This window comes from Ascaphus truei, chromosome 5 (assembly GCF_040206685.1).
Source record: "Ascaphus truei isolate aAscTru1 chromosome 5, aAscTru1.hap1, whole genome shotgun sequence".
NCBI lineage: Eukaryota > Metazoa > Chordata > Amphibia > Anura > Ascaphidae > Ascaphus > Ascaphus truei.
The window spans coordinates 45104703-45117075 of record NC_134487.1 but is presented as its reverse complement, the minus strand read 5'-3'; the positions used below and the strand labels follow the sequence as shown (position 1 = coordinate 45117075).

Genomic DNA, 12373 nt, shown 5'->3' with positions numbered 1-12373 from the left:
TAACATTTACATCCTGATTCGCTCACTAGGTTTTATCACAATGACAACATTGCCATTTGCAGAACAATCTATTTATGTATCCATTTTGCTTTAATTACTTAGTAAATAAATGTAAACGTTGTATGGTTTTGTATCATTTACGTTGATTTTATATACTTTTTATATTGTTAAAAAGTAAATAATATTGAAGTTACAAAAAAAAAGGGGGGTGAGCCGATTTAGGTGGTTAGTGCTCACATACAGCACTTGACTTAAACTAGATATTATTTGGTGTTTAGCACGTTGCTTTTTCTACGTAATTAGCTGAAAGTACACAGCTTTGCAGAGGAATGCTAAGAAAAGAAAAAATACTGAGATTTAGAAATAGATAATTAAATTGTTGTGTTTCTTAATGAAAACAAAAATTATGTGTTTTTATTGTAATGCTGATGAATAAACAGTATTTTTGTTTTTTCCATCAGGTGCAAAAACATACACATTTTGTTCCAGTTCCCACTGTGGAGCTGTTGACCAATGTGCAAAATATGGATTTTCTAAATTCAGTCCAGCTTCTTACAATCCTGTCGAGTTTTGTCAAAATCAGAGCCCTTTTGAAAAGGACCAGTCCACCATCTTTATTCAAAATGGCGTCCAATTGTATCCAAACATAGTCAAAAACCTGCTCCTTGATCGGAAACCATCATGCAAAATGTGGCCACGATATCTTAAAGCTGCAGTACAAGCAATATCCTACATGTGTGTTTTTTTTTCCATAAATCAGTTCTGTACTATGAGAAAATACTTGTAGCATTTCAATAAAGAAAAAAAATTTTTTAAAGACATTTTTAATATATTCTAATATAACAAGCATTTTTGTTCCTATAGCAACCATATACAAAGTCTCATCCCCTTCCCCTTCTGAAACAGCATCACCTTTTTTAGCCCCGCCCTCTCTAGCAGTGAACCAATTGAATCTAGTGCCTGCTTGGTCACATGATCTTCCTCACAGAACTTTGGCTGTCAGTGCAGCAGAAGATTACCCAAGATGCATTTAGTGAACCCTGAGCAGAATCTTCAGTGATCGATTAGAGGAGAACGGTGCGATCAGCAACTTAGCTAATCACTTGTCAGTGTGTACATTGTATTAATGCACATATGGAATGAATAAAAAACATGACAGCTTGAACTGCAGCTTTAAGAGGTGTCCAAATGCACAGCGAACAGACAAACAACTTTCAAAATATAGTAGAAGTGGAAACGTTGTGAAGTATAGTTGCTTAACATAGTAGTATTTCACCCTGGAGGATAGCTGGGAATTATGATTAGCATTAGCATATCTGTACAGTGCATTAAAGTGCTGATTGGCTATGGCATGGTTACCAGGAGCATGATGCATAGCTTCCTTCTTGATGCTTTGAATACATGGAGAACCTTTGTGAGACTTTGTCCCGGTCTCTTCAGCGTGTTTGTATTCGCTGTACCTTACACTGGAGGAACTTTCTTTTCTTGAGTATCTTTGAGATAAAGGTTTCAGTTTAGATTTTCGTACCGTTTATCCAATTGACGTAAACATTACACTGTTGGGTTTTTTAGATTGTATTCTGCTTCAGATAAAATAAATAGGAATATACAGAATAAACATTCTCAAGTTCATCTTTTACAGCACGTATTGACATGCTATGACCTAGCCCTTAATCGTGTGCCATAGACAGTTAAACGTAAATGTTTCTTCTATTGAAGCCCAACATTGGACGGCTCGGCATCCCTCATGGGCCCTCCGGCGAGAAGGTGGCTGTGGTTACAGTGGATGATTGTGACACGGCAGTGGCTATACGATTTGGAAACTTAATTAAGAACTACACCTGTGCTGCCCAGGGGACCCAAACAGGCTCTAAAAAGTAAGTTCTTGCCCTAAGATCAAGGTAAACAACTTGATTTTTAAGGAAGAAAATACCTTCGCGTTAGCCTATGATTTCATCTGTGGCAAAAATGTTACACCAATTTCTCAGGTGCATCGGTAATAGTTTGAAGAACTTTGGGCAAAGCATTTTGCAACCCAAATATACTGACTCGCTAGTCAAAATAAAAATAAAATGTATGCATTAATGTTTTTGATTTAGTATTTTTCTTTGCTTTGCTTTTCGACTTTACCGCCTGATATAAGTATACAGATACTCAGACGCACCCACATTTTTAATTAATACACCCAGCGCCTTGCAGGATTTTAACAGGTTGATATCTCACAACTATCCCTACATTTTCTAGACTGCGGAAGTAGTTAAAAACTGCCATGGAAATTATGTCTTGGTGAAGCCACTGTTTTCAAAGTTGGAATGCCCAGTTCAACAATGGGTGCCAGCGTCTTGTGACCTTAGCCTTGTCCGAATACTACCTCCCATGCACTCTCCCTTCTGTCCATTCTCCTCTTCCCTCATAACCTCATTCAAGCCAACAGGACTTTTCCCCTCGGAACGAGTCTCAGCTGTGGAACTCCCTTCCACACCTTCAAGGAAGCCAATCCCACATCCTCTAAAAATCTTACTGTCGTCTCTCCTGCCTCTACCACAAAACCAATACCAAAGAATGAGAATGTTATGTGTCCACTCACACATTCCTTTTATTTATAATTAAATGACTTCGTCTGCTTTTAAGTGCAGACTCATTGTTCTTAAATTCTGTGTCCAGCATTGAGGACCTTGTCCCAAACATGAAATTAAGTATTATTCCTTATGATGAGTATAATCGGTAACAATTACATTTCTAGGTCACTTGACTTAACTGGGCCTCTTCTGCTGGGTGGAGTTCCCAACTTGCCTGAAGACTTTCCTGTGCAGAACAGACAATTCATCGGATGTATAAGGAACCTAACTATTGACAACAAAGCAGTAGACATGGCCAGTTTTATAGCCAACAATGGCACTCTAGAAGGTATTTAGGACACCTTTTCATTGTTTGATTTATGTTTTTTTGCATTCTATAGCTTTTCAAACATACTGTAGACACAAAACCCTACATACTAAAATCTTAAGAAAAAATGGCACTGATTTACCTTACATAATGCTTTTTTGAGTGGATATTTAGAGTGAAAAATATTTAAGTTAATTATTCTGATATAAAGAGTTTTGCAGTTCTGTCCAAACTTAAGAAACTTTGCAAACGGCATTTATGTCCGTTTTTCTCTTAAACGAAAAGGTGCTTGATATTGAATGAAGTGATTAGTAAGGGGGAAAAAGTAAGGGTAACTTCACCCCCTCCCCCCCTTGTGTGGGTCAGTGGAGTGCAATATTAAGTTGGAATTCAGTTAATAAATTGCTTTTTCACATATATCCCCAACAAGGGATTAGGTTACACAAGTTATTTGACAGAGTTTTCCCATAGACTCTACCACTCTTCTGTTAAATGCTAAATAAATATATATACAGTATATTGTTTCATTAGGGTATACTATTGTTTTAAGACCTACAATAACGAGTCTTTTACATTTTGCAATAAAAGGTTGTTCTGCTAAGAGGAATTTCTGTGACACCAGTTCCTGTCAGAATGGAGGGACTTGTGTTAATAAGTGGAACACATATTACTGTGAGTGTCCTCTTCATTACGGTGGAAAAAACTGTGAGCAAGGTAAGTCATCCATGTGTATGTGACGTTATCTCTTCTTATATCCTATCAATGCTTTGACTCATCATATCAGGTTTCTGCTGTATTCATTTCTTTGTTCCTACAACGTCCAAGTGATCGTACTTTCCAGTGATGATTTGAGAACGACATCATGCGAATAGCTTTTGAGATTATATAAATACATCTCTACCTTGTTATTGTAAAGCAGTTGGTTAGAGGAGATGCCTAACCATCCAATGCATTGCAAGCTTGCTAACAAACATGTATATATTTATCATTGGACCCACCTGCGGGTTCCAGTTTTCCCTTCTCGAGAGAGAACTTTTCAACAAATGGGCACAGACATATTTGTAACATGTATGTGAACATATTTGTAACATGCTTTACTGGTAAAATGCAATGTTTTTTCCAACACTATAAAAGATAAGTGCCTCCCCCAGCAGTGATAGGAAAAAAATAAAGTCAGACTACTGTTTCAAAATGGAATAGTAGACATATGAGAACTTTCTTATAAAAGGTGCAGTTCAGCAGTCTTACTGCAATAAACATGTAGGTTTCGGTATAATACCACAATGGGGGGTATATGAACACTTTTTTTTTTTTTCAATCAAGACTTTCAGGATTTGTCTTCCTAACCTATTGGACTATAGCTCTTGATGGGTGTTGTCAGCAGGTGTCCACACTTGGTACCTCCCTCTTTGGTTTTATCTGCCCATTAGTTCTCTGAAGCTGTTCAAATTGCCCAGCATTTGAAAGTGGCACAAACACTTGAAGATCTGTACTGCCTCAGGGCTTACTCTGAATAGAGCAACTGATGATTAAACATTTATAATCCCTAACACTGGGTCTGTGCTATAACTATTTCATTTGTATCTAACAGCACTTTGGAGATATCTGTTTGTGTTTTTGTGAATATGTAGTGGTTTCTTTTTTATTATAAAAAATAATGTATGTCTCCTAAATATATCTCCTAAATATATCCTATAACTTTTAGGGAGAGATTAAATATAACATTAAAATAGAATATTTACCAGGTTTTTTTGCTTGCCTATGTTCTTCTCAGAAACATTTGTAGAAAGCTTGCTTCTTTGGTCCTTGGTGGTCACATGAGTTTCACGTTACTTGTTGATATGATCTCAAAGGTTAATATGTTGTCATATATTTTTTCCCAGTAATGCCTTTCCCTCAAAATTTCCAAGGAGAGGGAATTGTCTTCTGGACTGACATGGATATCACGGTCTCTGTGCCCTGGTACATTGGGCTGATGTTCAGAACCAGACAAAGCAGTGGGATGTTGTTGCAGGCTAATGCAGGGACTTCCTCAAAGATTAATATCCAGGCAAGTATCTAAATATTTCCATGTACTGATACCAGGGTGCTTAGCAATACCACCCTAACAATATGAAACCCAAATAATTCCATATCCACCCCCGGACAGAGGAACAGTATCAGTATTAATGCAAATGCGGGTGGATTACTGAACATTGGCAGCTTTGTTCACGCTCTAACTCAAAATCTTGATGTCTGGACATAATGGTTTTTGTAAATGTACAAAATAAGGAACCAGAAGTATACATTACCACAAACCAGATTAACCGGTCTATTCATAATGGAAAGTGGACGAGGCTACATTAAGCTAGTGACTCCCGTTGGGGTTTTTATTTTATTTCTTTGGCATGTACGAGTGCAGCTACTGTCCAGGGTGCACACATTCCTTGTTCTGGTGAATTTCATGCAACATGTTATGGTCGGATACTCGTCCTCTGAAAACAAGCATGCTGAAATATGAAGTCTCCTACAGATGTAGAATGGGAGCAATGACATTTGCTATATCTGTGGATTGTGCCTTCTCTTCACCATGGAGTTTTCTTTACACAGAAGGCAGACAATCAGAATAACATTGAATATGTACAAACATAGTCAACACCTGTTGACTACACCCTCAAATGGAGATATAGTTCACTAACCTCACCCTGCTCTCTCTTTGGTACTTTGCAACTTCTCCTCCATTCCTTTTGATCCTTGTCCTTTGTGTGTTAGTCAAGTTATTCAAACTTATTCTCAGAATATATCACTATATATATCACTCATAGCCATCTCCTTTAATGACAATGATAACCGATCCATAAAAACCCATTGCCTGGGTAGTAATTTCTCAAAATATAGATATACTGTGGTAATTGCTATCTTCGTTCTAAACAATGGGTCACATCAGTAATTGTGACAGCTGATTTATTTTCTGCTCTATTCTTAACAGATCGTAAACAACCACATTCAGTTTGAAGTATACAGTGGGTCCAGCCTCATTGCAAGTATGAAGATCTCCCAAACTCATGTGAGTGATGGTGAATGGCATCACTTGCTCATAGAACTGAAAAGTTCCAAAGATGGCAAAGACATCAAATACCTGGCTGTAATGTATCTGGACTATGGGATGTATCAGGTAAAGAATCCTCTTCCAATCTGCTTTACCAATAGCTCCAGCCTACAGTATATCATTCTTCATCCTTAGGTAGCATGGGAGGCAATAGAATAATGTATTGCTGTTGTAGACGGCTTACTTTAGCTATGTACTTTGCATTGTTCTGCTTTATAAGAATCAGTTATGCCTATGTAATGTGCGACACTTACTCCAAATAAGTAGCAAGTCATGTGAGTCACATGTTCCCATAAAGCAATGTTGCTGTCCTAAAATAGAAAAAAATACAAGATAGGTATCCTAAAGAGACTCTGTATTAACTGCATTATACCCTGGCAAGTATTTTTATTTGCAAGAATGTAAAATACAGTATATCAATAGTAATTGTACTGTTTCACAAAAAAGAATTGTGGTTTCTTAAAAACCATTTAATAAAAAAACAATTGATTGATATAATAAATATTGACTGTTTCAACAAGTCATTGAGGAGACAGATAGTGAGACTATTGGGATTCTGTGGATTGCCAAATCCGTATCTTTCTTATCGTGTGTTTTACTTCTGTTTTCATAGAACACAGTAGAGATTGGGAATGAACTTCCTGGGCTAAAGCTGAAAAGCATCTTTGTCGGAGGTCTCTCTAGCAGCCAGGGTACTGTACAGCAAGGATTTAATGGCTGTATGAAGGTAATGATGTTCTCACTGACAACCCGTGAAGCACATAATAAATAAGCAGCTATCACCTTCCTGTTTTCTAATCAAACATCGTTTGTCTGCTTAGGGAGTGAGAATGGGAGAAACCTCAACAAACATAGCAACACTCAACATGAACCAAGCAGTGGTGATCAATGTGGACAGTGGCTGTGAAGTGGATAATCCATGCGATTCCAACCCGTGCCCTTACAATAGTGACTGTAGTGATGACTGGAACAGCTTTTCCTGTAATTGTGAGCCAGGTAAAACAAGTGTGCAAACTATTTAGGATCATACGCAGTTAAAACAACAGAGTATGTTAATTAAGTCACCTGTCACTGTGGAAATCGGTGACATGAAAATTCTGATCAAACACATTTAAAGTACCCTTCATTTTTGTAACAACACAATTTCTAGTTTATCGTGTAAATGAATCTTGAGTGGTTGTTGCTAATTAAACAGAAGTCATTATGTTTGTCACAGCTGCCTGTTGCCATGTTGGCATGGTGCATTGTGAAGGAGCGGCTCAGTGAGTAAAGACACTGACTCTGAGAACCATGGCACTGAGTTTGCATAAAGAGAATCTGGTTCAAATCCTGGTGTTGTGACTTTGGGCAAGCCACTTTATCTCCCTGTGCCCCCGGCACCAAAAACATAGATTGTAAGATCCATGGGGCAGGGACCTATGCTGGCAAAAAAAATGTATGTACAGTGCTGTGTATACTCTCAGCTCTGTACAAGAAGCAATGATTATTAATTATTCATATTTTGAGCTACACTATAACAGGTGCAGTCTTTACAACTTAATCCTGTATAAAGCTGCAATATCTTGTGATTAATAGAAATATATTTTGATGCTATAACAGCAATACTATACCGGACCTTTCTCTACCATATGAAATACGTCCTTTTCTGCCTGTACTTCCAGAAAAAACACCATAAACAATTGCGCTGTAAAATATCAGTCTCTTTCAATTCCAGAGTCCCTATAGAAGTGAGAACGCAATTAGAGCTTTGTACCGCTTGCAAATGCTGTTTACTTTTTAATATTCCTACGACATTAAATAGCAAAATGTAATGTGCACAAATAGCGTCTGAATAGCAACTGGAATTTGCAACTCCTGTTTTCTTTTTATAACCATAAAAAAAAGCAACAGTGACATTATCACGGAGAAAATCTTAGATTAATTACGATTTATGAAAGGTGTCCACATTTGATGCGCAGCAGCTCGTAAATTACAGTAACACATGTAACTGTATCCCCTTCTCCTCCAGGGTTCTTTGGGAAAGACTGTTTAGATGTGTGTAGCCTGAACCCCTGTGAGCATGTTTCTACGTGTGCTCGAAAGCCGAGCTCCTCTCACGGATACACATGTGACTGTGGAGCAAGCTACTACGGGCAGTACTGCGAGAGCAAGTAAGGAGGAATATAAAAGTCATTTCCCTTCCAGTATATCAGCGCTTCGCAGACTTTCCCACGTCACGCGACGACTTTCCCACGTCGCAAACTTTCCCACGTTTAATGTTAACCATCAATAGATCTCCATACTTGCATATAGCCCTCTTTATCTATAAATACAAATACAGTATGTGTGTATATGTAAATATACAGGAACAGTACTGTATATTGCAGCACTCCTAGGCATTAGTGTAGTGGGTGCAAATAAATATTATTTCAAACACCTAGCACAGAAAGTCCAGCACGCTCATCTTGAATGAAAGTAACTGAAATAACAATAATACAGTTTCCATCACCTTAATTCAAGACGAGAGTAATGGACTTTATGTGTATATGTATGAGTATATATATATATATATACAAACTGGGCCAAAACCCACTCGCACCCCCAAAAAGTCACTCACCTCCCCCAAGTTACACTTACCTGTGGCAGAGTCCAGTTGCGGGGTCCTGACGGCGTCTCCCGGCCTTCTGCTGTCTTGTCGCCTTTACAATCATGTTTTTCTCCTGCAGCGCTATTCAAAATGCCTGCGCTGTGTTGCCATGGTAATGGGACGCTGTGACTTGACGCAGCGTCCCGTTACCATGGCTACGTGGCATCATATGACGCCGCATGGCCATTTTGAATAGTGCTGCTGGAGAAAAAACATGATTTTAAAGATGAAGACGGAGAAGCCCGGGAGACTCGGGGAGACACTGCCGCAGGTAAGCAGTCGACAGCGGCCACAATGCAGTCGCCCCGGGCGGCCGCATTTATCGAGCCCTGTAAATATGTATATCATATTTATATTGTAAGCTCTTCTGGCAGAGACTCCTTATATGTATGAAGCGCTGATTCTTATTATATCCCCTATCAAACGCTATATAAATAAATATATTATTAGTATCATCGGAAAATCTCTCTCATACAATGACAAGTGACACTTTTACAATATTTTTTTGCTGTAATTTTAGAAGGCGTTTGACCGGATAATAATGTAGTACGTTTTTTTTTGGATGGAACTTGATCAATCTTTTTTTGTTTCCCCCATTGAAGAATCGACTTGCCATGTCCCAGGGGCTGGTGGGGAAACCCTATCTGTGGACCTTGCAGTTGTGAAGTCAGTAAAGGCTTTGACCCAGACTGTAACAAGACTAATGGGGAGTGTCGGTGTAAGGTGAGGAAGCAGCTGGAGCTCATTGCCAAGGCCTGCGTTTCAGTGCTCTTGGTCTGCATATCCTTGACCTGTATTTATTATAATACCTGTCCAAAACACCCACTTTATTATTCTTTTAGTACAAATAAATAACTACAAATACAGAAAATAACATTGTTGGACTGTAAATATAAGCATACAGCAGCTCATGGTTTTGTAATCGTTTCTAAGTGGAAGGGCTTCTTTAAAGCATCACTGTGCAATAATGAAGTTATTTGAAGGACCAGTGAGAATAGGAGACTTATTGCATTCAAATCTGTCCTTCGTTTACACAGGGTTGAGATGCTACATTCAGATCAGGAGTGGCTAACTCCAGTTCTCAAGGGTCACCAACAGGTCATCATTTAAGGATATCCCTGCTACAGCACAGGTGGCTAAATCAGTGGCTCAGTCATTGACTGAGCCACCTATGCTGAAGCAGGGATATCTAAATTCTGACCTGTTGGTGGCCCTTGATGACTGGAGTTTCCCACTCCTGATTTAGATACACAGTTTAACCCACTTGGTTTAGGAACTCTTCAGGCATGTCCATGAGACACATTAGGTACAGCTGCTGAGTTACCTTACACATTTTGGGTAAGTTGTTGCAAGGCTTTCAATGCTGTCTTCTTTTTTTTCCTGCAGGATAACCATTACAAACCACAAGAGAGTGACACGTGTTACCCGTGTGACTGCTTCCCCTCTGGCGCCCATGCACGCGGCTGTGACATGGAGATAGGACAGTGCCCTTGCAAACCTGGAGTAATTGGGCGGCAGTGCAACCGCTGTGACAATCCATTTGCTGAGGTCACCAATCAAGGCTGTGAAGGTACTTTATACATCTATACAGTGGTTCCTTCCAGAACATTCTCTTGTTTGCGTCACATTGATGTATCCAATGAAAGGCCACATTTCTTCTCCCTCATTACTTCCCCAAACAGTTCTTCTTCTTCACAAATTCGTTCCTCATTCTCATGGCCTCTTTGAATAGGACAATGCTGTTGTAAGAGGATATAAGAAGTAGTTTTGATGTCCTGTCATTCTGTGTATAGAAAGCATATGAAGGCATAAAAAGTATGTTTTTCCACCTGTGCTACTAAAGTGTGTCAGCCTACTTGCTTCCCTGGCAAGGCTACATCAAAGAGCATGCCTAAACCACCAGTTAGATATTCCCGCGCCCATCTCATCTTTATAGGCCTCTCTGCGAATAATGAGAAGTACGTTATTTTCCACTAAGAAAAGCAAATAATTATAGTGCTATTCAGTAAGCAGAATCTCTTGCGAGAACATATTAGGAAGGATGAATGCTTTACTAGAATACACAAGTAGTGTATTTGCAGGTTGTAATAGCATAAGAGTTATACATAGAAAGATTGGTGCATGTTTTCAAGACCAAGTGATTTTTAAAGTTCCTGTACATGAACATCCATCTAATGCATATGTTTGTTGATTAAAAATGCCATAAACTACAGACAGCTGTAGCACGTAACACTACCCCCCCCCCCCCCAGATAACCAAAGTATCCCATTATAACTCTGAAGATCACACGGTTTCCATAGACTCCGCTCATGATAAACCCCATACAAGTCTCATCACTGGGAACTATGAAGCTTTCTTACATCTGTATATTTCTATGATCAATGCTGCTATTAAGCCCTTCGTGAGCTAGTAATGGGTTTGTCTACTTTAAAAAAAATCCTGGCGCAAGATGAGTCATTAGTGAACAGCTGCAAACATTATGACACTATTGTGAGTCTTTGCACATGAATTGAAGTAGGTGGCAAGAAGATAAATGTTTGGTTTTTCAAAAGAAAGATCTTCTGATGCCATACCACTTTTGATGAGGTCATTTGCAATGCCCAGTCATGAAAATGACAAACCAGGTCTCATTAGCAGAAGTCCATATTTCTAGCCCCGTCTCATAGTTTCAGAAGATACAAACCTACCAGGTTTTTTGAAATAGTCATTCGCTTTTCTGCCATTTAAATACGCCATTCTCTCCCAGATCGGTCAATGGCAAACATCACTGGAAACAGCATTGTCATGTGTTCTCCTGTCTCCCTTGCAGTGATTTACAATGGATGTCCCAAAGCCTTCGAGGCTGGAATCTGGTGGCCACAGACCAAGTTTGGTCAGCCAGCTGCTGTTCCCTGCCCCAAGGGATCTGTTGGTAGGTGCAGCAATGAAACTCTATCTGCAAAGAGCATACTTTACTGTACATTAATATGGAAATGCCCCGGAGGACTTATAATATATATATATATATATATGCGGATCGCGTTAGAATTAATGTACAATTGGATGCATTGTACAATAAAGTATTTAAGATACCAATAATCGTGTTGTAAAGTATTCATAAATACAAAAATTGAGAGCCACGCATGCATCGCGTTATAAGCGGATTCGCGTTGTAACGGATCGTGTTGTAAGCAGTTATATTGAGCTGTATGTATATATATATATATATATATATATATATATATATATATATATATATATATATATATATATATATATATATATATACAGTGGTTGACAAATCACCAAAAAATCTACTCGCCACACAAAAAAATCTACTCGCCACCTAGTACCAAACGTGTGCTGCTTGGGCCAATATTTACTCGCCCGGGGGTTAAATCCACTCGCCCGGGGCGAGCAAATGTATAGGTTTGTCGAACACTGTATATATATATATATATATACATATATATATATATATATATACACACACATAACTAACAGATTTCTGTACAGATAGAAAACTTGCGCACACACAGTCTGTGGTAAAGGTGCCGTTCCACCTAATTGATTTCTCCTAACAACCCTTGTTTTGCATTTTTTCATATATCATTTTAAATCTGGTCTCCTTTTTGGAGTTTTCTTAGAACGACTTGATTCTTTGCTCTTTATAACTTAAATTTAATTTTTATTTGCTGTATGCTATACGGTGGAGGTTTTTTGTAATTTCTTTACCCACCATAACTTATATGTGTGGTTGAAGGTTTGCCAGCTTCAAATGGCAAAGCCCGTAT

General features: G+C 38.6%; 1 protein-coding gene across 3 annotated transcripts in view; it reads left to right on the top strand.

The window, feature by feature from the left end:
- The window catches only part of CELSR1 (cadherin EGF LAG seven-pass G-type receptor 1), a 217984-nt gene that overhangs the window by 161727 nt on the left and 43884 nt on the right, over window positions 1-12373 (top strand). For all 3 annotated transcript variants that reach the window (XM_075599787.1, XM_075599786.1, XM_075599785.1), the window contains exons 6-16: window positions 1720-1877; window positions 2744-2907; window positions 3475-3600; window positions 4770-4936; window positions 5855-6040; window positions 6588-6701; window positions 6796-6970; window positions 7983-8124; window positions 9203-9323; window positions 9987-10170; window positions 11410-11511. In XM_075599787.1, coding sequence (XP_075455902.1) covers window positions 1720-1877; window positions 2744-2907; window positions 3475-3600; window positions 4770-4936; window positions 5855-6040; window positions 6588-6701; window positions 6796-6970; window positions 7983-8124; window positions 9203-9323; window positions 9987-10170; window positions 11410-11511 — 1639 coding nt within the window. The remainder of the gene's footprint in view (window positions 1-1719; window positions 1878-2743; window positions 2908-3474; window positions 3601-4769; window positions 4937-5854; window positions 6041-6587; window positions 6702-6795; window positions 6971-7982; window positions 8125-9202; window positions 9324-9986; window positions 10171-11409; window positions 11512-12373) is intronic.